The sequence below is a fragment of the Poromitra crassiceps genome, assembly GCF_964638095.1.
Source record: "Poromitra crassiceps genome assembly, chromosome: 18".
In the NCBI taxonomy this organism is placed as follows: Eukaryota; Metazoa; Chordata; class Actinopteri; order Beryciformes; family Melamphaidae; genus Poromitra; species Poromitra crassiceps.
In genome coordinates, this window is record NC_139636.1 from 5,598,067 (window position 1) to 5,625,227 (window position 27,161).

A 27,161-nucleotide genomic window follows, 5' to 3' on the forward strand; every position below is an offset into this window, starting at 1 on the left:
TAATAATGTACTAATGTAATGTAATGTAATGTCAGTGGTATGATATTAAGTAAAGATGTTACATTATGTCCGAGCCTGGCATGGGCTGGGCTGGGAAGATGGGGTCAAAGGTCAAGGTCTTACCGGTGTGTCCCATCTGCCAGAGCACATCGGCCTGCAGGATCTGGGCCACGTGGCGGGGGATGGCCCGGAGCAGACGCCTGCTGGAGTGGCGCCCGGTGGCGTGCCAGAAGCCCGAGGCCAGGGACAGGCTGGTTCGACGGAGAGGGCGGGACGACTGCCATTTTTGCGTCCAGCGGGTGTCGTTGTTGCAAGGCGCAGCAGGTTCGGGTGCTGCGGGGACAGAGAACCCACAACCCAAAGGGTAATGTTAATGTGAGGCAGGTCGCAGATCTTTTACATACAGTACACACAGCTTTCTCAAAGTTAAAGTTAAGACCGTCGATAAATGAAAACTTTGAACTACAGTATGTAGCCTCCCAGTGACTCACCCCCAAAGTAAGACCAAAGAGTAACAACCACGCAATTTGTGATAAGCGGTGACCAGTTGGGAGATTGTGGAAGCCAGCATGCATTAAAAATATGGCAAACCGTTGCTTTACCAACTGAGCTCAACTGAATTTGCCGCTGCACGCACGCGGGCTCATAGGGTCTTTATACAGCAGCTATGTCTCACAATGGCACGCTCAAAAGCCAATATTCAAACTAAAACCTAGCTATGCCTTGAATTTAGATCATTTAATTTAAAACGTGTACACCTTTTGAAGGACCTGCAGAAAACCTGGCTTGTGTGTGTGTGTGTACTATCAGCTCTAGTCGAATCAGTAGTAAAACTCTTCAGTGAAGCACCACTCAGCCTTCTAGCAGGCCATTCCAAGAGAGAGTCCAGTTTTATCACTCTACCCTCTATTACTACTGTCTGCCACTCCAACCGCTCCTGCAGACCAAACCAGTGTTCCACTAACCTAATGATACTTCACCTTTTGGACCGCTCTCTTCAAGTGATTGTCTCTCTTAGTTTCCTCCGTTCCATCTTCTAGCCGTGGTGTGTGAGCTGGACGATGCCAGCCTCATTTGTGCCAATTTACTCTCAATTTGAATCACTTGGACAGAACATGGTCTTAATGAGGTTATTAGCAAACAGCAGCAGAGCCCAGCAGGCTATTTCATGCCTTTGCGAGGGCTTCCTCTTCTCCTCTAATGGAATATTAGCAAGCTGCTCCATGACTTCCCTTCTGGTTCAAACCATCAGCAGCTTCAGGCCTTTCTCATGTAGCTTGACTTTAGCTAGACTTAGATAGACTTTAGCTAGACTTAGATAGACTTTAGCTAGACTTAGATAGACTTTAGCTAGACTTAGAGCAAGATTACCAGGGTTTCCATACATTTTCAGTTAAAGGGACACCACCGATTTTCAATGCCGATTTATTTTACACAGAATCTCACACATATCTGATAAGTGTAAACCGTTTTGCAGACAATCATTTAGTTTGACAGTTGTTGAGAGTTGCTTTGAGTAAAGTTGTGGACCAGTGATGTCATTTATGCACAAATTCAATCACTGGTCCACAACTTTGCTCAAATCAATTCTCAATAACGGTCAAACTAAATGATTGTCTGCAAAACGGTTTACACTTTTCGGATATGTGTGAGATTATGTGCAAAATAAATCATCATTGAAAATTGGTGGAGTGTTCCTTTAAATGCCCACATTTCCCAGACCTAAGACTCAAACACAAACGAGACAGAAACCACTCAAACACAACAGAAACCACTCAAACACAACAGAGACAGAAACCACTCAAACACAACAGAGACAGAAACCACTCAAACACAACAGAGACAGAAACCACTCAAACACAACAGAGACAGAAACCACTCAAACACAACAGAGACAGAAACCACTCAAACACAACAGAGACAGAAACATCTCAAACACAACAGAGACAGAAACCACTCAAACACAACAGAGACAGAAACCACTCAAACACAACAGAGACAGAAACCACTCAAACACAACAGAGGCAGAAACCACTCAAACACAACAGGGACTTGTTCTAATAAGCACTCTCTGCGCGCTGACTTACAGGGGAGGTATTTGAGGGTGCGGAACACTTGTCGCTGTGGCGTCACCCTCTTGATGTAAGGGTGGTCCTCTAAGGTCCGCAGGCCGCTGGGCGACGCCTGGCGGATGTGGACCAGCTCGAAGTCGCTGGGGAAGTCGGAGGCAGGGTTCTCCCTGGGAACGACGTGCCACTCCAAGGCTCTGCCGCCGGCGTTCCGCAGGGCCCTGCTGATGTACAGCAGGCGGGCTTTGGCCGAGAAATACCCCGTGAACGCTACGATGTACTCTGGAAGGAGGGGGGGGGGGAGGATACAGTTTTAGATAACAGATCACACTTAAAAACAAAACCAAAGAGATGGAGATGGGGGGAAAAACACCACCACCACTATGGAGTAGTGCTTTGCATATCATTATTGTTTGTGGTATGGCAATATACCAAATTGAATATGAACAGCCCCTCTGCTGTTCATATTCAATTTGGTATATTGCCATAGGCTAGCTTGGCTTTCTTCTTCCTCTGTATAAGCAGTGAAGGTTAAATGATGCCCTTGTGGTGTTAAATCATTTCAGAAAAGAAAAAAAAACGATAAAATAGCACATAGCCTACATTGTCGATGAATCGCTTAACATATAGTTCGATCGATCAAATTCTTAATGATCGATGAATCGATTGTCGATTAATCATTAACATCCCTATACTGGACCAGCTGCAAGCGGGAGAGGGAGGCCTGGCTAAAGGTCTCATTATGCTTTCCGCATCAGCGAGGAACGCGAGTGTCCGCGCGGAAAAGTGACGTCAAATCAGCAGACACGCCCCTCCGCAAGGCTCCGTGCGGACGGTTTTCGAGCGGCCGTGCGCACGCCGAAATTTGTAACTACGCGGACGCGGACGGGCGGACAAAGTGGAGTTTTCAAGACTCGCGCTCAATTCCGCCTGCAGAAACCCACACAGAGTATACAAGCTCCACACGTTTCCTCGTCGGATTCCGTGTCTCTCATTTCCGTGCGGCCGGCCAAAGCGTCAAGCATAATCCAGGCTTTACTCCAACATAAAGAGCGTTGCAGACAGTAGTCAAGTCTGCTTGAAATAAAAGTCAAGTCAAGTCAAGTTTATTTGTATAGCACATTTCATACACAGAGGCAATTCAAAGTGCTTCACATAAAATGGTTGACAGGAAAATAAAAGAATAAAAGAAGAGAATAAAGTGGACATTTAAAAGCATCACAACAAAACTTTAAAAGAAAAAAAGAGTATAAAAAGTGCATTAAGCAACAGGCGCAGCAGTTGCAAAAAGAGCTAAAATCTTATAGAGGACTCATTGGGTTTGCATAATAGAATAAATCAATTTATCTATATTGAGTCCCCCAACATCATGACTAAACATGACTACACAGTACGCACACATAAAACTCAGGTCTGGGTACGGTGTCCTCTCTTCCTCTATACTGCAGTTTGGATGCCAAGCATACCCTTCATAAAAGCATGAATGAGTCTTTCAAGGTCACAGAAAGATTGAAAAAAAAAGGCATGTCTCAACTGGAAGAAGCTAGATTTGAGCACAGAGTTCATCTGTTTTTCAAGTTTAAAATCACTGTCCATTTTCACACCCAGGTTGGTTTCTGTGGGTCTTACAAGCGGTTCCAGGGTCCAGTCCATGAGGGGGAACCACTGGGACCAGAACTTCGCTTTTACTGTCATTAACATTTGAAAGGTTTAAGGCCATCCATGACAGTTAGACAGTTCAACAAAGGGTTTAGAGAGTTTAGCCATCCGTGCGTTTCAGGGGCAGGTACATGTGCGTGTCGTCCGCCTAACAGTGGAACGAGATGGCGTACTTCCTGAGAGTGGCCCCTAGGGGAAGCAAATGGAGAGCGAAGAGGAATGAAGAAGAAGAAGAAGAAGAACTGGACGGACAAACCCGTCTTTATTTGTCACACGAACACACCCAACACACCCAACACACCCAACACACCCAACACACGCATGTGGCCGGCCAGCCCCACACACCCATGCTGACGCTGGCCAGTCACACACAGTCTCTGCAATTTATCCCATCCAGGCTTGTCCTTCCTCTGGGGGGCAGGACAGGAACAGTGGGCAGGTTTCTTGTGTACAGCGCCCGGGGGACCAACTTCAAATGTTGTCGTCACTGGTCAGATGATGATCTTCTGCATGTCTTTAGGATGGGGGGGTCCATATTGATCATGTTGTATGGAGGAACCCCAGGGGAGCACGGGGAGAACATGCCAACTCAGAACTCAAACACAGAAATGCCGATATGATGGACAATATCGTGCATCCTACTTTGTGGGTTAGGGGGTCCTGTGGGGACTGGAGGGGGGAATATGTTTGTATATATATATATTTTTGAATGTATGTACATGATTTTGTAGATGTATTTGGATTTTGTATTTTTGTTGTTTTGGTTCATTGGAAAATCTATAATAAAAATGTGATCACAAAAAAAAAATACTGTGGCATTACCCGATGATTATGTGTTATGATACATCTCTATATACAACAACACACAGCATTTTGAATACCTGTATCATAATGATCTCTGTCAGGAGATGTGGACAGAGCAGAACAGCCAGTTAGACTACTTCAATCTGGATCCTCCTGCTCGACACAATAACGACAATGTTGCTATTATGATGTGATGTTACGGACACTGATCTGATGCTACTGACACCAGGGTGTGTCTGAGGGAGACACTGTGAAGACGCCCATTGTGCTGGATTGGATTCTGCCCTTGAGCTGCGGCTGTCCAAGAATGAGGGGAAAACCGGAATGAGACAAGAAGGACAAAACCAAAGAAGAAGAAGATCTCCTCTGGAGATGGATTTGAGCGCGTCCTGGTGACTCGGTGGACACCGTGCATTTGCAACATCATCGGTTCAAATTGCTCATGAAAAATAAATGAATGCGAGTAAGTGTGTAGTGTAGTGTGTAGTGTAGAGTAGTGTGTAGACAAATGAAGAAATAAATCTGAGAGAAAAGAATGAAGCATGTCCAGTAAACCTGAGCAACCCGTTATATTATCTGGATGGCTGCCAGCCACATATAGCCTGAGCAAGATAGAAAGATAGAGTAAGATGAGTTGACGCTTATTTTTCTGTCATATTATTCTCCTCTTCTGTATCTCAGGATAGTGTCACCAGTGTCTGTACTAGTACCTCGATTTGAGTCAACATTTTATTCTTAAAGTCGAGCTGAACCCAAAAATTACTTTTCTTTTCTTTTCTTTTAGCTCAAATACCTGGGTATGCAGTGCACCTATTTAATAATGTAGGCCAAAAGAAATCACAAAAATCTAATTTCTTTAGTTTTTCACACTTTTTCCACATCAAAAGTTAATTTTTCAAGATTTCATTCATAACAGTAATCTACATTTTGCTGACGTCACCTAGTACTATCACATTTCTACCCCATTTCAACCAATCATATCACGACATGGCCGCTGTCAATCAAATCTTCATTTCAGGATAATTTTCTCTTCCAAATGAAGGGGAAAATGGCACCTAGTGCCTGTCATCTGGCAGTATTCCTAGCCCATAAACTAACTACCAACTTGACCAATTATGCAAACTAAATCAAACGGTAATGTCTAGGAATGCAAAGAAATTTAACTGGCTCGTTAAAACTCGCATTCCAGGAATATTATTTACATTTATAGCGATAATGGCGCGCGCCTCCGAGAGCGTGCTTGGCTCTTCCCGAGGAGAGCGGAACAACACGCTGAACGCCACTCGATTTGGTGGCGGAACACACCAGGATTGGCCAAAGCCCAATCCAGTCCCCAGAATTGTCAAATAAAATCATCAACATGATACCCGCCTCTCAACCTGTCATCTCAGACAAATTATGTTTTCAGTCTGAAACGGACTCAGACGCACGCAACGAACGGGTTCAGTTCAACTTTAAAGGAGAATTTCGGTATTTTTCAACCGTGAACCCTATTTTCACATTGTTTTATGTTTAACTAACTAATTTGATCACAATTTTTCTAAATTGATCCAGTAGACCAGGATAGCTTCAGATGGCAGCCGCAGCGCACATATGCCCTCGCTTGCATGTACATCCACCTAAAACGAGCTTGTTTTTGTTACTGACGGGCTCTGATTGTTATTTTAGAGAAAGATATTTGATAGCTTCTGTTTGATCCAAGCCTAAAGAGTCTTGCGAGAGTTGCAGGAAGTACGCTGTGGTGACGACTGACGAGCCGGGGAGGAAGTACGCTGTGGTGACGACTGACGAGCCGGGGAGGAGCTTGATTGGTTTGGAGTAGGCTACAGAAAGCCTAGCTTATTGTTATCTGAAACATTTGGTCTATAATGGCTGAATATTTCGCTGACTTTGAGAATATGGATGATCGTGAGGCATTTGAATTTGATGGTTTCTTTGAGTATAGGGATGAACAGCTCCTACAAAGTGAGGAGCGGGCGTGGAGAGAGAGAAGAGCAACATCAGGCAGAGAGAGAGGACGAACTGCTGCAAGGACTGCAAGGTAAATACACGCATGTGGTGACTAAGGCCGATAGCTAGCAGACTTGGGACAGAAATCTCAAGTGCAGTCATGTGACTCTGGGGGATGGACTATATATTAGGCCTGCACGATATGAGGAAAATCTGCGATGGCCGATAACATTGTTCAATATAGCGATGACGATACGACTTGCGATAAATAAACAAATATTAAAGTATGCATTATTAGCTATACAGTTACTATGTCTTTCTGCTTTAATAATGCTAAGATAGACCCCAAACATAGCCTGTGCCTACTGAATAAAGAAATGAAATACACACTGACTAGCTGAAACTACACACAGCGTGTTTGGGCTTTGGCAGAGGGGCGGAGTGCACTGTTGCAAGGGAAAGGTGTACGCTGGATTTACAACACAAGACAAAATGATCACACGCTGAGTGTGAATGCATGACGCATGTAAATAAAATCACTTTTGCTATTCATTGCGTTTCAGGCAGTCTCTGCGATGTGTTTATTGCGATTGTGTTTAATGTTCATATTGCGAGTTCATAAAATACGATTAATTGTGAAACCCTACTCTATATATATATATATATATATATATATATATATATATATATATATATATATATATATATATATATATATGCTACATCATGGTTTTCTCTTCAGTCTACGTCTCTCAACATGCTGTATTGTGAGAGGGACAAAACTGGTAAAGAAAAGGGGAAGGATTTTAGCAAATGAATGGCGAATGAAATCCCTTCCCATGCCAGAACCCAGAAGGGGGCGTGGCTTAGGCACTCTACAGACCTAGCACTACATGTCTTTGCCTCGCCTCTGAAAGCGCCGCACGGCTGCAGGAGCGCAGCGTGTGCAGTCAATAATAATGGGCCATCAACCGCTCAACTCTGAGCGCCCCCTGCTGGTTGACTGCATGCCATGCTCCTGTGTGGAGGCAAGGGAAAGAAATGTAGTGCTAGGTCTGTATGAAGAGAAATGGGATGTACCCAGAGAGAACCTCCCCCTAGTGACAGAGAGGCAACATTACAGTGACTGTGAAGCTTCCTTGGTTTATGTGGTTTATGTAGTTAGATTTCTGGCTCTCTGACCCTGTGATTGAGTTCACAACATGGTTCACCAGGTCTCATGTCTTTTGTCAATGGGTGTTTATTACATCCAGCCACCCTGCCCTAGCAACATAGAGACAACTGACGCACGAGCAGACCAAGACCATTTCATAGTCTAACCCAGGGATACTCAACTTGCTTTGCACATTTGCAAAATGACAGGAGGCCACGGGCCAGTTAATAAACAAACATTAATCATATACATTTTTATGTAGCAGATTGTAGGTATTTGGGGTGTCAGCCGGAGTTTAGTCTGACAATTCTGTGCACACAGGATAGGATAAGTTAAAGTGTAACTAACCCCCAAAACACTTTTTTTCAGCTTTTAACCAATATATATGACTTTGGGGGTGATGTGTGAAGAATTCTGGTCAGAATTTCCACATTTGACACCAAACTGTTGCCATTTTACCATTTGTATCATTTTTCAGCAGCATACCTGGCATAAGCGCCCTCTAAGGGTCGAACGCTGCTTTTTTTTCTTTTCTCAAATGAATGGGATATTTGGTACAACCTGACGTCAGGTTGTCCCCAAAGACTATGGGATTTCAAGATAGTTACTCCCCTACTCCCCCTGTACCCTTTCGGCTCCTCACAACTCAGTGCACTTAGCAGCAGCATCATATCTCTCTCCCACTTTCCCCATGCATCTCTCTCTCTCTCTCTCTCTCTCTCTCTCTCTCTCTCTCTCTCTCTCTCTCTCTCTCTCTCTCTCTCTCTCTCTCTCTCTCTCTCTCTCTCTCTCTCTCTCTCTCTCTCTCTCTCTCTCTCTCTCTCTCTCTCTCTCTCTCTCTGCTTGTAGGGAGCCGATCTCTCTCTCTCCCCCTCTGCCTGTCAGCAGAGCGACTAGCGACTGGGGACTGGGGGTGAGCAGCACAGCACACTCTCTCTCGCCCAGCATCAAAGTGAGAGCCTCACTTTCATCCTTCCGCAAACAAATCTTATCGCAGTATAGCGCACATGTAAAATATAACGCTATACTACGACGTGACAACGTGACAAAGCTGGTCTAAACACATCGGCTACTGTAATATCGTCACTGTGTACAAGCAACGGGGGGGGGGGGGTTGACTCGCTGTGTGTGTGTTTTGCTGTCTGGAGCACTTTCTCCAGTGCTCTCTGTGCACAGTCTGACATTTCCGCGGCTATCAGTCCGACTTGGAAGCACTTTCTCTCGGCCAGTCAAACGGGAGAGTCTGCTCGCTCATGCACCCGCAGCAGCACACAGCAGCAGTGAGAGGCGGGGGCTTTCAACAGTCTGACATTTCAGCAAACAAATCTCGTCGCAGTTTAGCGGGAATGTAAGGTATAACGCTATACTACGACGTGACAACGTGACAAAGCTTCTCTAAACATATCGGCTAATATAATATCATCACTGTGTACAAGCAACGCCAACTTCTCAGGAAATGAAAGTCAGCAGAGCAGAGCAACTGGCTCTGTCTGTGTGTGTGTGCTCCGAGGAGGAGAAGAGCTCTGTCCTGCTCTGCCTGCGCCCTGAGAGGAAAAATCAGAGGTGTTGTAACTTTCAACAAGAATCACGAAAAGCCCCAAAACGCAAATTAAAAACGGATTTCATTGCGCGGTTTATCTCTAGTTAGACGAGGGAATTACGTGGAGAAATCTCGCATTGTGTTACCCCAGAGCGAGAGGTTTGTCCTATTGTGGGTGTGCTGCTGTTAACGAGCCCATGTCACTTTGCTCTGTCTCGTAACGTAATTTGACACCCTGCCATAGAGATACATGCAGAAAAATAATTAAATTTCTAGTTCGCCACTGAATTACCAAATTGATATAACTTTCAACCATTTTCAGATTTTCTGTTTCCATACAGACCAACAGCGTTGGCTAGTTGTTGATATTTATAAAGATATTGCCCCTCTCAAATAAATTATTTTTGAGGCAGTAGGCAAACTGTAATGGCGTCGATTTCCGAAAAAGAATCTTGACTTGAACACAGCCAAAGAGTCCAGTATAGACAAGAGCATATGTCATTTCTTGTTTTTTTCCATAGGTATTTTCAAATCACTGTTCTGATACATATCTAGGGGGTTAGTCCCCCTTTAAGTTAGTTAGTACAGAGCAGGTGGCGATATTGGAGAATTTAGCTGGAGTCAAACTTGACAGTTTTCATTGTGAATTAGAAAATGGCCGGGGGGCCACTTGGCACTCTATCACGGGCCGCATCTGGCCCCCGGGCCACAGGTTGAGTATCACTGGTCTAACCCCTTGGTGCAAAACAAATGCTCACCATGTTCCACGACCCTGGTGGAGAACCCCAGCTTGACGGTGAGCGATGAGCAGTTGGACCCAGACGAGGAGGACGGGAGGGGCTCTGGGATGGGGGCGTGGTCCGATGCCGGCTTGGCTCCTCCCGCCGGCTCCATCCCCACCCCTGGTGCGAAGCCGACCAGCAGCCCCAGCAGCACGGACGCCATCCACAAAGGAAACGCAGGCATTCTGAGTTCTGCAATTCCCACGGGGGCCCTCCGAAACACTGGAGGGCGCTGTTTTTAGATGCCGAAATGACTAGCCAACGCCTGGAGAAAGTGGGTCAGGGGGCGGGAACGGAGGAGTTCAGGTCCAGAGCTCGGAAAATGAGTCCACATTCCGTATGGCCTGAGCAGCTTGATTCATTTCTTTCTGCGTTTCCTCTCCATGGTGGTGGTGGTCCAGGGTGGAGGTCAGTGGTGCTGCCAGAGTACGAGCAGAGCCGCCATGTTGAGAACCAGGAGGGGCAGAGGATGGAGGAGTGGGTGTGGGGGGAGATGATGCTGTCAATCTGGCGTTCCCCTGCAGGCCGTGTTGATTTTAGCTCTGAAAGGAAAAGAGAACAGCCTTGTAACATGGGGAGGGAGGAGAAAGAGCCATTCACATTTCAATGCAAGCTCATAAATACAGAAAGACACAGAAACATACTGCAGCTAGAAGGCACTTCCAAAAGCAGCCTAATTGATTTATACCCAAAGTCATCATTCCTTCCTATTCTAAGTGTCAGTTGATTTCTTGACCCTGCAAACGTGCACGCAGGAGTTGGAATCCAAGTATCTATAATCTGTTATGTCTGAAAAACAATAATTGGCTAGATGGAGAAAATCCCTGGATCACCACAAAAATCTAACCAACTGTTGATTGGACAGAGAGGCCTAATTTAATTCTTACATGCTTACATCTTCGGTATACATACAACATACATACAAACATACATACATACATACATACATACAAAGTAAGAAGAAATTATGTTTTATTTTATTTTCCCTCCAAAACAGCCTACCCTTTGTTTCCACATCCATCTGCTCATGCAGTGTTCACAGAGAGAGAGAGAGAGAGGGAGAGAGAGAGAGAGCGAGAGAGAGAGACGGAGAGAGAGAGAGAGCGAGAGAGAGAGAGAGAGCAATCCAGAGCGAGAGAGAGAGCGAGAGAGAGAGAGCGAGAGAAAGCCAGAGAGAGAGAGAGAGAGAGAGCGAGCTGTACTGTCTTGGTGGTATAGGAATGTGATATTAACCACTCCTTCCTCATTTAGCCAGTAATAAAGAGCGATGCTGCCCTGGGGGCACCTCACCAGGTGGAGCGAGGTAACACTTCACCGTGCCCGGAAGAATCAACACGATTTCATCCGAGAGAAAGACAGCCAAGAATAACTAACCAATGAACCCATTGAAGCGATCCAACACACGTAGCTAAGCTAACACACCGGCTTATATGAGCAACTGTCAAAGTTCCAATAAACGCCGTTTCTCAAATAATAGCCTGTCTCTTATAGTAGCGTGGGAGATCGCTCAGGTTTGACAAACACACGTCAAGTCTTTAATAAACTCAACAAATCTTTATGCTGCAATAAAACGCATCCTACACAGCACAGAGAATGATGCTGTCTATATCGGCCAGGTAGACACGCATGATGGCACAAAGACATACAACACAACACAACACATGTGCAGACGCAACACTGTCTCACCAAAACACTTCAACATAGTTGGGCTATCTAATAGCTGTGTTTCCAGATAAACGCTTTGACGTACTTTCACATGCAACATGGACAGACCCAGAACAGTGCATGTCATGTTATATGAGATTAAAAAAAACTATTGAAGCGCATGGGGAAATTAAATTGTGCTCTCAAGTGCCTCCACCGCTGTCTGGGGCGGCAGTAGCTCAGGAGGTAGAGCTGTCTGGGAAACGGATGGTTCCCGGTTCGAGGCTGGCTCCTCCGTCCAGGCTGTGTGTCAAAGTGTCCCTGAGTTACGGCCGGGACACACATCTTGCGTGTACCTACCTAGTGCGTGTGCGTGGCATGGGGGCAGCTGCTGGTACGCCCGCGGCATCCACACAGGCAGCGTGGCTGCTTCTGTCTGTCTGCCAACTGTCTTCCTATAGAGTTTACCTTTTATTAAATTTGCTATAAACAATACAATGATGATTTTAACTGAAGATCGCTTGGGCTCACTTCGTAATCGAGGCAGTATGATTTGTGTGTGTGTGTGTGTGTCTGTGTGTGTGTGGTGGGGAGGGGAGGAACGAAGCCACGTTGTAGCCTATGTGGTTTTCAGAGGGCAGGAGAACTGCAGCTGTGAGCTCAGCTCATCCTCCCGTCTCAAATCAAAACGAGCCTTGATTGGCTGTGGCTGCCCCTGTAAAATATAATTTTAATGTCTATTTGTGTCTATTTGTGTAGAGACACGCTAGAGACACGCGCGCAGTAAGCAGAAAAAATAGGCGTCGCTTCTATTCTCTAGATGACGCGCGTCTCACGCCTCGCAAGACACGCGCCTGAGATGCGCGTCTGATGCCGGTGGTGTGGCTGCTGTAACCCGTTAACATGGGCGCCGAAATTAAAATCAACAGGTAACGCCACGCAGACGCACAGCAGACGCAAGATGTGTGTCCCGGCCGTAAGCCCCCTGAATCCCTAACTGCTCCTGATGACCAGGCTGCTCCAGCAGGTAGGAGCCTCCCTCCCTGCTGAGCTAGTGTCCAGCCCAGGTTCCATCAGACTGCTCCAGGCAGCAGCCTCCCTCCCTGCAGAGCCTGTTCCTGCCTCACACACCAGATGGCCCTGGATGATGAGCTGTTTGATGTTAAGCTCTTTTTTTACACTGTGTGGTGCACTTTCACTTCATCATATAATCCCGTGGAATGTGCCGTTTTATTAATTTATGAATTTACTTATTTATTGCCATTTTGGCATCCTTCCACGACGCACTGATGTGAACATTTTAGCCAATACAGATAACTGATATTAACATTGCTGTTATGGGCGATCGATGACCAATATTTACTGATGTCGATATGATCTGTATAAAAACAAGTTTATATGATCATCAATTTTGTATATATGCTGAAAGACACATGTTTCTTTTATTTCCACAACATTTGGAAAGGCCCATAAATCATAGATTTACTGCATTGTTTCCTCAGGCTCTCAATATGAATTTTTTTGTCGATACCATTAACTGATATTATTAACATTGCTGTTATGGCCGATAACCTAATATTTACAGATGTCGATATAAAAAAACAAGCTTTATGATAATCATTGATTTTGTAAATAGTGAAAAACACACGTAAAAAGTTACGTCTTTCCTATTTCTAAAACATTTGGAAAAGCCCATAAATCATAGATTCACCGCATTGTTTCCTCTCAAAATGAAAATTCTGGCCGATAACGATAACCGATATTAACATTGCTGTTATTTTGCTCATCGGACTGATACCGATATATATATATAAAAATGACTAACATTGGCTGATCCCGACATGATCGCCGATATATCATGCATCCATACCTTCCAGCCATGTTTTGGGCGACTTTTGGGGGAGGGTTGATTTAATCGACGACTACGAGCCTTCTCGTGTCATAGCCAGCCCACTGAAGGACTGTTGGTTGGTGTGCTGTGACTGAGAGCCAGCTTATGATGATTGACAAGCTTCATGGCTGAACAGAGAACATGGGTGTGCAGCAGCTATGCAGGGTGTGGTGTGTCTACTGCTCCTAGGACCTAGTCTATTCTATTCAGGCTGGCATGCCTCTCTATGGCAATGTTCTCCATGTTCTCCTCACAGTCAAACCCTCCCAGCGAAGGGATGAGAACAAATAAATGCCTCGTCAATTATAATTACGCAGTGTACTAACTGACAGCAGGTTCAATTAATTTCTAGTCTACCAAGATGTATGCCAGAACAAACAACTCCACTTACACGATGCAGCAATATCATATAAATAACAAGCATATTAAGATCTGTTCAGTTCAGTCCCATGGTGTATTTGTGGCAATGACATAAGAGACCTATTCTAATTAACGATCTAATTACTTGAATGTGTTCTCGGCCCCCTGCTCCCTAGTTGATCAGCTGTCTTTATCGTGTTCTATGGAGAATATAGTAACATAGCAACAACTTATTGCATATTAAATACAAACATAGATGCACTGATTATACATGATTTGATTGATTAAAAGATGTGTGTTGGCTTAGGATTAGATAGATCTTTAATTAAGTAGATACAGACGTGTGACACCCAGTCTTATTCTGGCTGACTGATCATTTTAGCTGTTGAAGACCACGGCCCCCTCTGCCATGGCAACAATATTGTGGTAAGCATTTGCTCACCACATGGGAAATTATATATTTACTAAAATGACTGAGGAAAGCTCCAGTCAGTCAGTTTCCTCCTGGGTTGCACTGGGATTGTAAGCATAATGGTGTGTGTGTACACACACACACACACACACACACAAACACACAGAAAAAAGACCTATCAATTAAAGCTGTTTTATCTTCTTTCACACTCGGGAGGGAGTTGCTTACATAGCGTTTACATTAATCATCAGTGAAACAACTCAATCCCCATCCCCACTCTTACTGTGTGTGTGTGTGTGTGTGTGTGTGTGTGTGTGTGTGTGTGTGTGTGTGTCTGTGTGTGTGTGTGTGTGTGTGTGTGTGTGTGAGAGAGTGTGTGTGTGTGTGTCACATGCCCACCCAAGTTCAGCCATAATGATACAGTAGATAAAAACTGTAGATATGGGACAATGAATGAATGATATGGCAATAGACAGTGTGATTAAAAGCCCATGTCTAAGCTAGCTGGCTCTGGGGACAGCGGGAGTGGGAGTGGGAGAGGTGGGCACAAATCACCGGTTCCGGCTCCGGGCAGGATCCTTGCCTGTAAGTCTACAATACAGAGCTAACGACTACTGGTTTCGACCCGGGGCTGTAAAAATAGTCCTACTGGTTAGGGCAGGGCTGTAAAGGACAGGCCGGGACCACTTGTGTCAACATGACACTAAGCCATGAAAATGGCATCAAACCTCAGGGACTGACCCCCGCCCCGTCAGAGGAAAGCCCAGAGAGACAGATCCACAATAGTGTTCTATGGCCCCAGCGGACTGGTACTGCTCCTGTGGGTGTAGCTGAGCGGTCCCTTATAACAGGGTTTGACCCGAGTTTCAATAGCCCCAGTGCTGTTGGTGAGTAACCATCCATCCAACTGTTTTCCACTCTCTGAGACAAAAATGGAAGATAAATACAGTACTCGTTTTAGAGTGGTTAACTAGTAGTTAACCACGCATAAACGTGTGTGCAACTGTGCATTATGTGTCTCCAGTGCCTGCCTATCAAATAATAGATGTAGAGTACACTAGCTCTACACTGGTTGTAGTATAGGACACATACCATTAAGGTAATGTGTGTCCTTATAGTAATACCATATCAGTAACAGTAACTAAACTGGGACTAGTTTTTGTGTTCTATCTGGCGTTCATATTTGATTACAACCATATTTAAAAACCACCTGAGCAAATCGAACAAACCACACACACACACACACACACACACACACACGTTGGCGTAACTTAACTACCGTATGTCGCTACATTGTGGCGAATCTGTAGATTCAACCAGGTTTATAATTAGGCATGCGTCCACCATTGAGAAAACAACTGCTTTGATTCCCAACACAACAACCGTCGCAAACAAACAAATAAATAAATCAAACCTTATAAACAAACATAACTTAATGAGAACGACAATGCCATGCTATCGTAACGTAGACTTAACGCTACACCAAGAAATAATAAAGGCTAAAAGGCTTTATCAGCAGTAGTATGGAAAGCATCAACATACGGTACACATGTTGGAGGCTAATGCAAAATACCGTTTACATGCAGGGGTATTTTTTCGGTCCTGTGTATTTAGAAATAATTAAAACACGAATTAACGTTGAGTTAGCTGTCCTCCATCAACTGAAACGCTGTGTTTTTTGTAAACAAGGCGACGTGCTAACAGATTTTCTGCCCAGCAGTCTATCACATGTACGGCGTTAGCTAGCTAGCTAGCTAGCATGTTGTCCTGTGCAGTGGCTGCTGTTGGTTAGCGTTAATGTGTGTCATACTCACCGAGCTGACTACTTTGCCAAGCTTAATTTCTCTCGTTTTGATCCTGTACCGTCCGTGCCCTGCTGGATTTAATATGACCACTCCGTAGTTTGAGGTCCACCGAACAAAAGCTAGCAGAGCTAACTCACTACACAGCCGCAGACCACTGACGTCTAGTTGCTGCGGGTTGCCAGGTTTGTGTGAGCTATCCTCCTAAACTGGTACGCACGAATACCCCCTTCTCCACCAATTTAGATAAGAAACGCGTTGACGAGACAACTGTTGTTCTTTGCCCCGTGTTGTTTTCAAGGAAATTTATATGACTCCCATACTTACCTTATTGTCGAAAATTACTTTATTCTCGCTTTTCAAAGGCATGAAGCTGAGGCAAATCTGGCAACCCGGCGGGGCATCCGCTACCACTTTAGCCCAGCCTTCCCAAGTGAGCTGCGTTTTTGCCAGCAGAGGGCGCTACATCCTAGCCAATGGCATAAACAGAATAGAAAACCTCACTGGGGCATTGTAACAAACAAACAACAAATAGACATTGTAAGATTGTAGCAAGTCTATTACACCCACTGTATTTTTAGTTGGTCTGCATGATATGGATAGAACCCATATTAATTCCAATTACTCGTGGTATTAATTAATACCAGTATTGTAATACAATACTTAGAATCTAGAAATCCCAAATTATAGCCTCGACGCAAGATGGAAATGAAGGCTGAGTATCGCATCGAGGCTACCCAAATTATCTATAATCTAATTAATCTAATTAACTATTGTTGTCCTGGCTCTGTCTAATGAACATGAGAACTGCTGTCATCTGGGGACCCACCAGAAGCAAGCCTGGTCACCATCTCAGAGGGTGGTGTGCAAATATACAACAGCAAGCAGCTAGTCAGGTTTTGAGTTTGTTTTATTGGCACATTTGCATATGATGACTGGAACAGTTCACCGTTAAAAAAAAAAAAAAAAAAAAAAAGTTAATGGTAGAAGAATCAAAGTGTTATCATTCATTTAGACACACAGATGCACAATAACACACACACAAGACAAACAACTGTATTCAGGTAACAGTGTTGAGTTGGCTACTTCATTTAGGACAACAGCATTTATATAAAATCACACAGATATATAAAAACATTAAACACTTGTACAAATGTGTTTACATTCTGCAAAACGGCTTACGAATACTATTTGGTTATTCATTGGACGTGGTATACAATAAACACTCAACAATGTTGCGGACTAATTTCAACCGCTGGCATTCCTTTGACTCCAAATAATTGCTTTGTGTGATTTTTTTTTTTAGGTCCGATAATTCAAAACAAGTGACAAAATGTGCATCTCACGAAGACGCTATGCTCTAGAACAGCGACTTTTCAAAGTGGGAGACTGTGGGTCTGCCCTCTGGCAAAGTGGGAAAACCTGTCAAATTCCCCCCAAACTACTGTATCTCTGAACTCTTTAACCAAATCACACACATTTAGGCTATTCTATGTGATCTCTTTTTGATAACTAATGTAATAACTAATGTAATAACTAATGACATATTTTCCCCACTTCCATTCACTGAGCCTCCCCTGAAACTGTTTGGAGACCCCCCCCCCTGGGGAGGCCCACCTCCCACTTTGAAAACTCCTGCTCTAGAAGACATCTATTATGAAAAGACTTCAAAAATGTAGGTCACTTCATTCTTGATATTTTGTAGAAAGTACGTTATATTAACGATAGGCAGTAGACACTTGTTCTAAAATGGCCAAAGAGATGTACAGTAGCTAGTGTGTCGACAGAGTGTATTGAAACCAGTTCCAATGTTAGCCTCCCATATAGTCTTGTATGTATAAAACAATTGACTTCAACAATGAAGTGAGACAGACACCAGGACAGATGACAGCAGTGGAACAAAGAAATGGAGATTTTTTTTTTTTTTTTTTACCTAGATACAGCAATCTAAAATGACATGGAGGAAAATGGAAGGTCTGAGAGTTGCGTGGGGCAGAAGAGACGACAGGAGGTTTGAGAGTTGCGTGGGGCAGAAGAGACGACAGGAGGTTTGAGAGTTGCGTGGGGTAGAAGAGACGACAGGAGGTTTGAGAGTTGCGTGGGGTAGAAGAGACGACAGGAGGTTTGAGAGTTGCGTGGGGCAGAAGAGACGACAGGAGGTTTGAGAGTTGCGTGGGGCAGAAGAGACGACAGGAGGTTTGAGAGTTGCGTGGGGCAGAAGAGACGACAGGAGGTTTGAGAGTTGCGTGGGGCAGAAGAGACGACAGGAGGTTTGAGAGTTGCGTGGGGCAGAAGAGACGACAGGAGGTTTGAGAGTTGCGTGGGGCAGAAGAGACGACAGGAGGTTTGAGAGTTGCGTGGGGTAGAAGAGACGACAGGAGGTTTGAGAGTTGCGTGGGGCAGAAGAGACGACAGGAGGTTTGAGAGTTGCGTGGGGCAGAAGAGACGACAGGAGGTTTGAGAGTTGCGTGGGGCAGAAGAGACGACAGGAGGTTTGAGAGTTGCGTGGGGCAGAAGAGACGACAGGAGGTTTGAGAGTTGCGTGGGGCAGAAGAGACGACAGGAGGTTTGAGAGTTGCGTGGGGCAGAAGAGACGACAGGAGGTTTGAGAGTTGCGTGGGGCAGAAGAGACGACAGGAGGTTTGAGAGTTGCGTGGGGCAGAAGAGACGACAGGAGGTTTGAGAGTTGCGTGGGGCAGAAGAGACGACAGGAGGTTTGAGAGTTGCGTGGGGTAGAAGAGACGACAGGGCATCTCAGAAGAAGCAGAACATGGGGCAGAAGAGACGACAGGGCATCTCAGAAGAAGCAGAACGTGGGGCAGAAGAGACGACAGGGCATCTCAGAAGAAGCAGAAGACAAAAGAATATCCCAACATCAAGAAAGGAAAAAACTGAGGTCAGCTGACGTGGCTCGGTTGGATTTCCAGTATCGCTTTTTAACAATGTTCACAACAACAGCACACTTTATAATACCGGGTAGGGGGGGGGGGGATCACAGCAAACCGCTCATATAAAGAAGGCAGAACTGATTGACTCTGCAAGTGTTCTGAAGGGACGAAATACACAAAGAGCAATAAAGATGTCAGATGAACAGGGGGGAGTGATGTCCTACTGGTACACGTGTTCAATACAGTGACCGACCACACTCCACTCCAGTCACCGTCTGATTTTTCAAGATGTCATAAAAAATAACTTCAATTTGACCTCTTACACGGCAAGTGCTTTGCTCCATAGCAGGAAAAACATTTCAGCTTTTTCTAAGTCTCCGGCCTCAACTCGGAGTTGTGCAGTCACCGTCCACCCCGACGCTGATTTTATTATAGCCTATCGCTAGCGTATTGGGGACGCTCACCAAATCTGGGGTGACAGGGTGTCAGGTACAAGCCATTGTTCCTTTTTCTGTAGGTCAAGTCAGGGTTCTTCTCTGCACGAGGCCTTGGAATCCAATCACATTTAAGTGCACTTAACGATGGAAAGCGGACATTTCCAATGTCAAACTACAAAACTCTTTCCGTACGCGTAAGACTGCATAGTCACACGAGCCACACTCTATGTAAATCATCATGATTTCAAAATCATAAGTAGCAAGAGGTCGTTCGATTCAATTCTACATGATCACGTTTTCTTCAGTGATTTCTTCATTTTAGTCACCGTGAGTCTAGTATACACATTTAAAGTTGGGGTAGAGATCCACTGGGGGGTGTTTTGTGCAGCTTAAAACACAAAGTTGTTTGTCGAGCTGAGATTTACTATGCAGACGTAGGAAGCGCAGGGAAATCAGCCCGGCCCCGGGTCCGCGTAATAAAACACAGATCCTCGCATTCCTTACTGCACCTACAAGCGTGCACATTATAGAGAGCCAAAGTGGAACGTCACTTCCTGCTTCAGCACTGTACCAGAGATTTTCACCCGCCATTTATTTTCCCATAGACATTTCGTAAAATGCTTACAATAAGAGTTTTACTGGTTCAAACCAAACGGTACAGATATATTTAGAAACAGGAGAGATCGCATAACATTTCACTCGGACCAAAACGTTAAAAAAAAATGCGGGTTTGAAGATTTTTTTTTTTTTTTTTTAAGTTTTGGTCCGAGTGAAATGTTCTATGGTCTCTCCCGATTATAGCGTTAGCTGAACCGTTTGGTTTGAACCAGTAAAACTCTTTATAAGCATTTTATGAAAAATATCTATGGGAAAATAAATGGCGCATGAAAATCTCTGGTACAGTGCTGAAGCAGGAAGTGACGTTCCACTTTGCCTCTCTATTCCCATTGTAAACAATGAGGAACATGTAAGAGCACGCACATGCATACACAGATACACACAGCATACACACAGCATACACGCACACGCATACACACACACACACACACACACACACACACACACCCAATGGCCACATACCCTCATGAAAAGTAACCAAACTTTATATGCTGCTACACAACAAGGGCTCTCATAGGCAAGTGCATCGTGAGTTCATCTATCAATCTCCACACACAAATCATGGGGGAGGATCTGTAGGGCTTATGATAAAAAAAAAAAAAATTTTTTACATTAAGAATTAAACAATAATGAAACATAACCAGAAACAAACAAAAGAAAAAAGTTTCAAAATCTTTTTGACAGCTTTCGATCTGCGATATCAATGGATGAATAATGGCAAGATTAGATGAGCTTAGAGTTGACTAAATAAAAAATAGGTCTTCATTTGGGGCTTGGCCTTCAATGACGTGTGTGCTTTGTGTCGCAGTGTGTCTCCATGGCGCCACCTCTTAAGATCAAGTCTGCTTTCATGCAAGTCTCCAAGTGTTCCTGTAGCACAAGAATCAATTCACAGCTATTTTTGTTTTTCAAATGAGGAATGAGTCAAGGGAACAGTTCTACGAGAGAGTTCCCTCTTCTAAAGCATCCCCCTTTACTTATTAGAACCTTCAGAATTCTGTTCAACAGATCCATGTGGACGGTCATCATCCAGTGACCCATTTTGAACAGAGACTGCTAATAATCACGTCAATATTATAATAAATAAATATGTGGAGAGACACAGGGATGAGAGGAGAGGAGAGGAGTGGAGTGCACCCTTCCTTCGGGCCAGAGAGGTGAAGGGAGACGGGTGGAGCGACGGAGCCGTTGGGGAAGGTGGCGCGTCCTTTTCTGTGCTCAACCCGGGAATTCATAGTCTCTCGCTCACCCTAACACTTGACATTGTCTTGATGGTGTGTGGACCAGTTCTGACCACAGGACTTTTTTTCTATAGTCAACCATTATTTCTACTGGTCCAGTCACTGTCTTGTCTTTTTCATGGAAATCGTAGGACTTTCAGCCATTTTTGGCCTCCAACACTGGCAGCAAAACTTTGAGCAGTGGTAGTCACGGTAAAAGTTCAAAACACTGTAGTGCCATCACCCCCCAAAATCCCCCTACTCCTAAGGTTGTCCGCCGCCCCCTGCTGTCTCAGCCGTTGTACTGCTGCTGGTAGCGGCGGTTGAGCTCGCGGAGCTCCTTCTCGCGCGCCCGCCGGGCCTTGTTGGACTTGGTGGAGCGGCTGGAGCGCGTGGACTGCGCCGACTTGGTGCTGTGGCAGCGCGACGACGCCCTCTTCAGGAGGTTCTGGGAGATGGAGCGCTGCAGGTTCTTCATGGACGACGAGGCGGCCATGCTGACGATCCACGGGTGCTTGAGCGCCTGGCCGGCCGTCAGCCGCTCGCTGGGGTCCACCATCAGAACCCGCTCCACAAAGTCCTTGGCCAGGTTGGACACACTGGGCCACGGCTGTGGGGAGGAGGAGGAGGAGACAGGCCGTTAGAGCAGGTGGTAACTGACAAACCGCTGACACGGAATGCATGAACAGATACACGAGGAATACATAAGGGAGGGTAACATGAGGTCAGAGAGGGAGGGGAATAGAGACAGGAAATAGGGAAATAAAGTGAAAATCACTTGGCTGTAACAGGTAAGCAGCACTTAGGATTTGATGGTGAGCAAAAAAAGCAGCCATGAGAATAATAACTATATTGGACACAAGAGGGCAGCAGATATCAGGATAGAGATGTGAATGGTTGCGTACGAGCTCAGATGACAAGAAGCTAGTGCTCTATTTTGATCTACAATAATAGACCCTTCTCACGGGGGCCATTTTGTGTCAAAAAGGCAGGGTAAACAAAGGTGCAAGGAAAACACTAATTTCCACTAAACCCTCATTAGTGTTTTGCTTGCACCTGTGTTTATTCTGCCTTTTCGACACAAAATGGCCCCTGTGAAAATGGTCTATAATACTGTATTCATAATAATGAGTCTTCTTGGCCTATTGGCATTCCCATACTCACAATTGGGGCAGGCCAACAAGTGGGTGTGTGATTTACGATGCTGAACATACATGTGGAGGAGGAAGATGGGGACAATAATGGGTAATGATCATCTACAGATGATATAGGTGATGGGGTTACATGTGATGGACAAGCAAGCAAAGCCGCTAACTTCCCCAAAAAAATCTAAGGTGAAATAAAATGTTTCTAACAGTGGCTGCTGTTGACTCTCTTCCTGAAGAAGGAATTCAAAAATGTGGCAGAAGAAAGCTCAGCGGGCCAAAAGTATCTAAGAAGAGAAAAAAGGAGCTTCTGGGATACTTGGAGACACATTTAATTACGTAGTAAAGTTCATGTCTACTTAAACAATGTACATCTTCAAGTTTAACTGTTGCAGTAGACTTTACTTTGTAATTAAATGTGTCTCCAAGTATCCAAGAAGCTCCTTTTTGACTCCTCTTCCTGAGACATGAGACTTTCTTTGGTATGAGTAACTGGTGATGAGTCAAACTCCTTAACCCCCCCCCCCCAACCAACCCCCCCTTACCAACCCCCCCTACCAACCCCCCACCAAGACAGGAGGAACTGGGACTATCACTGCTGCGTGCCTTTCTGTGCGCACACACAGAAAGCGCCAGACCTACACAGTTTGTAGATGTCCTGAATCTGATTTGCAACCAGCTGTGTTTTCAGTAGACCACAAAACACACACACTCAATACACACACACACACACACACACACACACACACACACACACACACACTCACACACACACACACACACACACAGCTCTCTCACACACACACACACACACACACACACACACACACACACACACACTCACACACTCACACACTCACACATACACACACACACACACACACACACACACACACACACACACACTAAATCACCAGTGTAGGCCAAACACACGTGACAAATATATAGCCCTATGTCTCCCCCAGCTACAGCGATGTTAGGGGCTATGAGTAGTTTTTGGACTGTAGCTGTAGATGTAAACATTATTTATCGCAGCTATAAAGACGCGCGTCCCCCAAGAGGAGTGTATCTGAGTGAGCTGCACCTCGGCTCCTCCCTCTCCACTCCGTGGCACGGTCCTGACTCCTCCCTCTCCACTCCGTGGCACGGTCCTGACCTTCTCCAGAAGGGTCAGAGGTCGTCTCTTTTCGGATGATAACACAGTAAGATCTTTTGTATTGCGTTGGAATCAGCCCCGCGGACATTCAATTATGAAAACGGATAGTTCCTGATTGTGCGGATGACAAAACCTCTTCAAAGCACATTGTAACGGCCTGAAAATGCGTGGACAAGGACATCGATTTCTTTAAAAGCCCATTTAAGATATACCCAGTATTCATTCAACAGATGTGCCACACTTTTGTGCAGACCTCAGCTAAAACACAAGACATGCCGCCTAAAAATAGTTTTAATTGTTAAATGTGCCAAGAGTTGGCTTTATTTAACCTGTCAGGAGGAGGACACGCTAGGGATGTTCCAAAAATTGGACGCATCCCCAGAAAAAGGAGGTTTACTAAATCAAGTGCTTCTCGTTAAATATTGCTGTTTGCTGTGGTGCGACTGTATGTGGGGCAAACAGTAACCAAGGAGCCCTTTGTGAAGCTCCAGGAGACATAAACACCCCATCCACACTATGAAGCGAAGGAACAGCCGACTCAGCATTCTTTCAACTAGATACAACGATAGAGCATAAATTATGATGCACGCACGCACGCACGCACGCACACACACACACACACACACACACACACACACACACACACACACACACACACACACACACACACACACACACACACTGAGGAGGAAGGGCATATTTACTGAGAGAGGAGAGGACAAATGAATGGGAGTGTGTGGAGTCATGAACAGAGAGGGTACGAAGATGAGCGCTTACATTATGAGGTGCATGATGTGGGAATGGCTAGGTGTGTGTGTGTGTGTGTGTGTGTGTGTGTGTGTGTGTGTGTGTGTCTGCATTACAACATGTCACCTTCACCACAAGCTGAAAAAATGCAGAGAAATGTCTTCCAAATATGGGTGAAGTCTGCGGCGAGGGTTTGTGCGTGTTCGTGTGACACAAAGAGAGAGAGAAGGGGGAGTGAACGAACGCATATCTAAAGGTCCCTTTCAGACATGCAGGAACTTTCCCAGGAATGTCCTGGGAAAGTTCCCGCATTGGGCTCATCATGTCTGAATGTCCTGGGAGAGAGTTCCTGTATGAATGGTTACAGGGATCGATACCCAGGGAGATTCTGTACCACCAATTTCCAGTGAATATCCCTATTCCCTGCATGGCTCATGTCGGAATGACAGCAGTACCAATGCAAGGACAGTCCTGTCCCGACCCCCCTCCACAGTTAGTTAAGTTATCCTTTATTTATCCTCATGGGGAAATTCATCCTCTGCATTTGACCCATCCTCTACTAGGAACCTTCCTGGAACTAGGAGCAGTGGGCAGCCGCAGTGCAGCGCCCGGGGATCAACTCCAGTTCTTTTGCCAGTGCCTTGGTCAGGAGCACTGACAGGAGTATTAACCCTAACATACATGTCTTTGATGGTGGGAGGAAACCGGAGCACCCGGAGAAAACCCACACGAACACGGGGAGAACATGCAAACTCCACACAGAAAGGACCTGGGACGGACCGGGGTTCGAACCCGGGGGCCTTCTTGCTGTGAGGCAACAGTGCTAACCACTGAGCCACCGCGCCGTCAGTTACCCACCTCAGAGCCCCCTTCCCTTCCCTTGACTCTTGACTGTCCCGTGCCCAATCTATCCTGGGATTGCCATGGCATGTGTGAATAGACGCAAGGGAAAAATGTCACTGAATGTAGCGTGTGTGTGTGTGTGTGTGTGTGTGTGTGTGTGTGTGTGTGTGTGTGAATAGTGAAAATCACTAGTGCTCCCTGAAAGGTGATCCCAGTAATTCACTGGGAAGTGTGTCTGAAAAGGGCGTAACATCTCACCTCTCCGGAGAAGCTGTACTTCCCCTTGAGGATCTGCCGGTAGAGCCTCATGCGGTTGTCATCCTCGAAGGGCATGGTGCCGCTCAGCAGGATGTACGATATCACCCCCAGCGCCCACATGTCCACCGCGTTCGTATAGGGCTTCCTGACCAGGATCTCCGGGGCGATGTACTCGGGCGTGCCGCACGTGGTCTTCATCAGACACTCGTCTCCCTTCTTCCTGCTACTGGCCAGGCCGAAGTCGGTGACGATGATCTTGGAGTCGGCCCCCGGGTGGTAGTAGAGCAGGTTCTCCGGCTTCAGGTCTCGGTGGGTGATGCCCAGGGTGTGGAGGTACTTCACGCCGTCCAACACCATCTGCAGCACCCGCGTGGCGTCGCGCTCCGTGAAGGAGCCGCGAGCGATGATCCGGTCGAACAGCTCCCCGCCGGTGGCCAGCTCCATCACCATGTAGACGCGCTCGGCCGTCTCGAAGACCTCCATCAGCTGGATGACGTTGGTGTGGCGCACCCGTCGCAGGACGCACAGCTCCGACTCGCACACCTCCCGGCCCTCGCGGTAGCGCGTCTCGATCATCTTGATGGCGTACGGCTGCCGCGTGCTCTTGTGCTCCACGCGGACCACGCGGCTGAAACTCCCCCGACCAATCAGAGCTTTGATGTCGTACTTGGCCGTGACGCGAGGGTCAAACTTGGCGCGGTACCTCGCCACCTTCTTCCGCTGAGGGTCCGACAGTTCGGCTTGGTCCTTGGGGGGTTGGGCGGAGGCGGTTGGGGTAGCGGCTTGTGCCTGGGCCTGATAGGGGGAGGCGGAGTCTGCCTTGTCACCTCCCCCTCCACCAGCCACACCCATCTTGCTCCCCGTGCCGTCCCCTCGTATGAAGTGCTTATAGATGTCTGTCTGAGGGGGCTGGGGAGGGTCCACCTGAGCAACGCAAGAACACTGTTAATTACAGATTCAAAATATGCAAGAACAATAAGAACAATAATAGAATGTCGAGAAGAAAACAATAAAGATCCAATTAACCAACATATAAAAAAAACCACTGAGGTCAAGGTTATTCATAGATATAGGATAATTAACATATTTATGAGGCATAATAAAACCTGATGTTTGTCAAGCAGATTACAGAAACATGGCACAATGTCATCCCATGGTAGCAAAACAGCAGAAATAAACCAATCATATTATCAAATTATTACTGCTTCGATTACTGTCCTAATTTGTTTCAGCCAGGTCCTCATAAATAAATTAAGTTGATTATTATCATCACAGCCATAGCGGGAAAGGTATTTCATTGTCACTACTACTACTAGTCGTTTTGGAACATTGATCTAGTACTGACCTTTTTGACCAGGTCCAGCTGAACATCCCCTGGAGGCTCAGGGAGGACCTTACTGTTCCTGCACCCCATCACATCACCTTGGGCCACTGCCCAGCCAGCCACACAGGCCACCAGTGGCCCTGCCTCATCACCGCAACAGCTGACTCAACAGACCCGGGGCACCCGACAGACCCAGGGCACCCAACATCCAGGCCGTACCCAGAGGCAGACAGAAGGTTCATGAATAGAGCCGACTAAAGCCACTCCGGTTCCCGACGAGGCGGCATTAACAGTCGGACGGAGGTCACAAATACAACTCATACACCCTTCCCAAAGTCCAGGCTAAAGGGGTAAAGCAGAGTCAAAGTGCTCGTTAACACATTTTTTTTGCAAAGCACTCTTTGTGTGTCTTGACTTCTCCAGCAAGTAGCTAAGTTATTATTTGATGTGTTCCTGCTA

The 27,161-nt window shown here is 45.8% G+C and overlaps 2 protein-coding genes across 2 annotated transcripts in view; both read right to left on the reverse strand.

The window, feature by feature from the left end:
* Positions 1–16,209, reverse strand: part of mbtps1 (membrane-bound transcription factor peptidase, site 1) — a 34,256-nt gene extending 18,047 nt beyond the window's left edge. Inside the window, exons 1-4 of the mRNA XM_083654375.1 lie at positions 16,079–16,209; positions 9,934–10,499; positions 2,088–2,351; positions 124–333 (exon numbers count right to left, since the gene is read on the reverse strand). Of these exons, the coding sequence (XP_083510501.1) occupies positions 124–333; positions 2,088–2,351; positions 9,934–10,141 (682 nt within the window). The 5' untranslated portion in view covers positions 10,142–10,499; positions 16,079–16,209. The remainder of the gene's footprint in view (positions 1–123; positions 334–2,087; positions 2,352–9,933; positions 10,500–16,078) is intronic.
* A 5,312-nt stretch (positions 16,210–21,521) lies between these two features.
* On the reverse strand, positions 21,522–26,792 carry pskh1 (protein serine kinase H1; the record flags this gene model as incomplete). Its single annotated transcript, XM_083654396.1, has 3 exons — positions 21,522–21,839; positions 25,379–26,302; positions 26,724–26,792. 3 exons carry the CDS (start codon positions 26,790–26,792, stop codon positions 21,522–21,524), a joined length of 1,311 nt encoding a protein of 436 aa, XP_083510522.1.
* Positions 26,793–27,161: the final 369 nt, after the last annotated feature.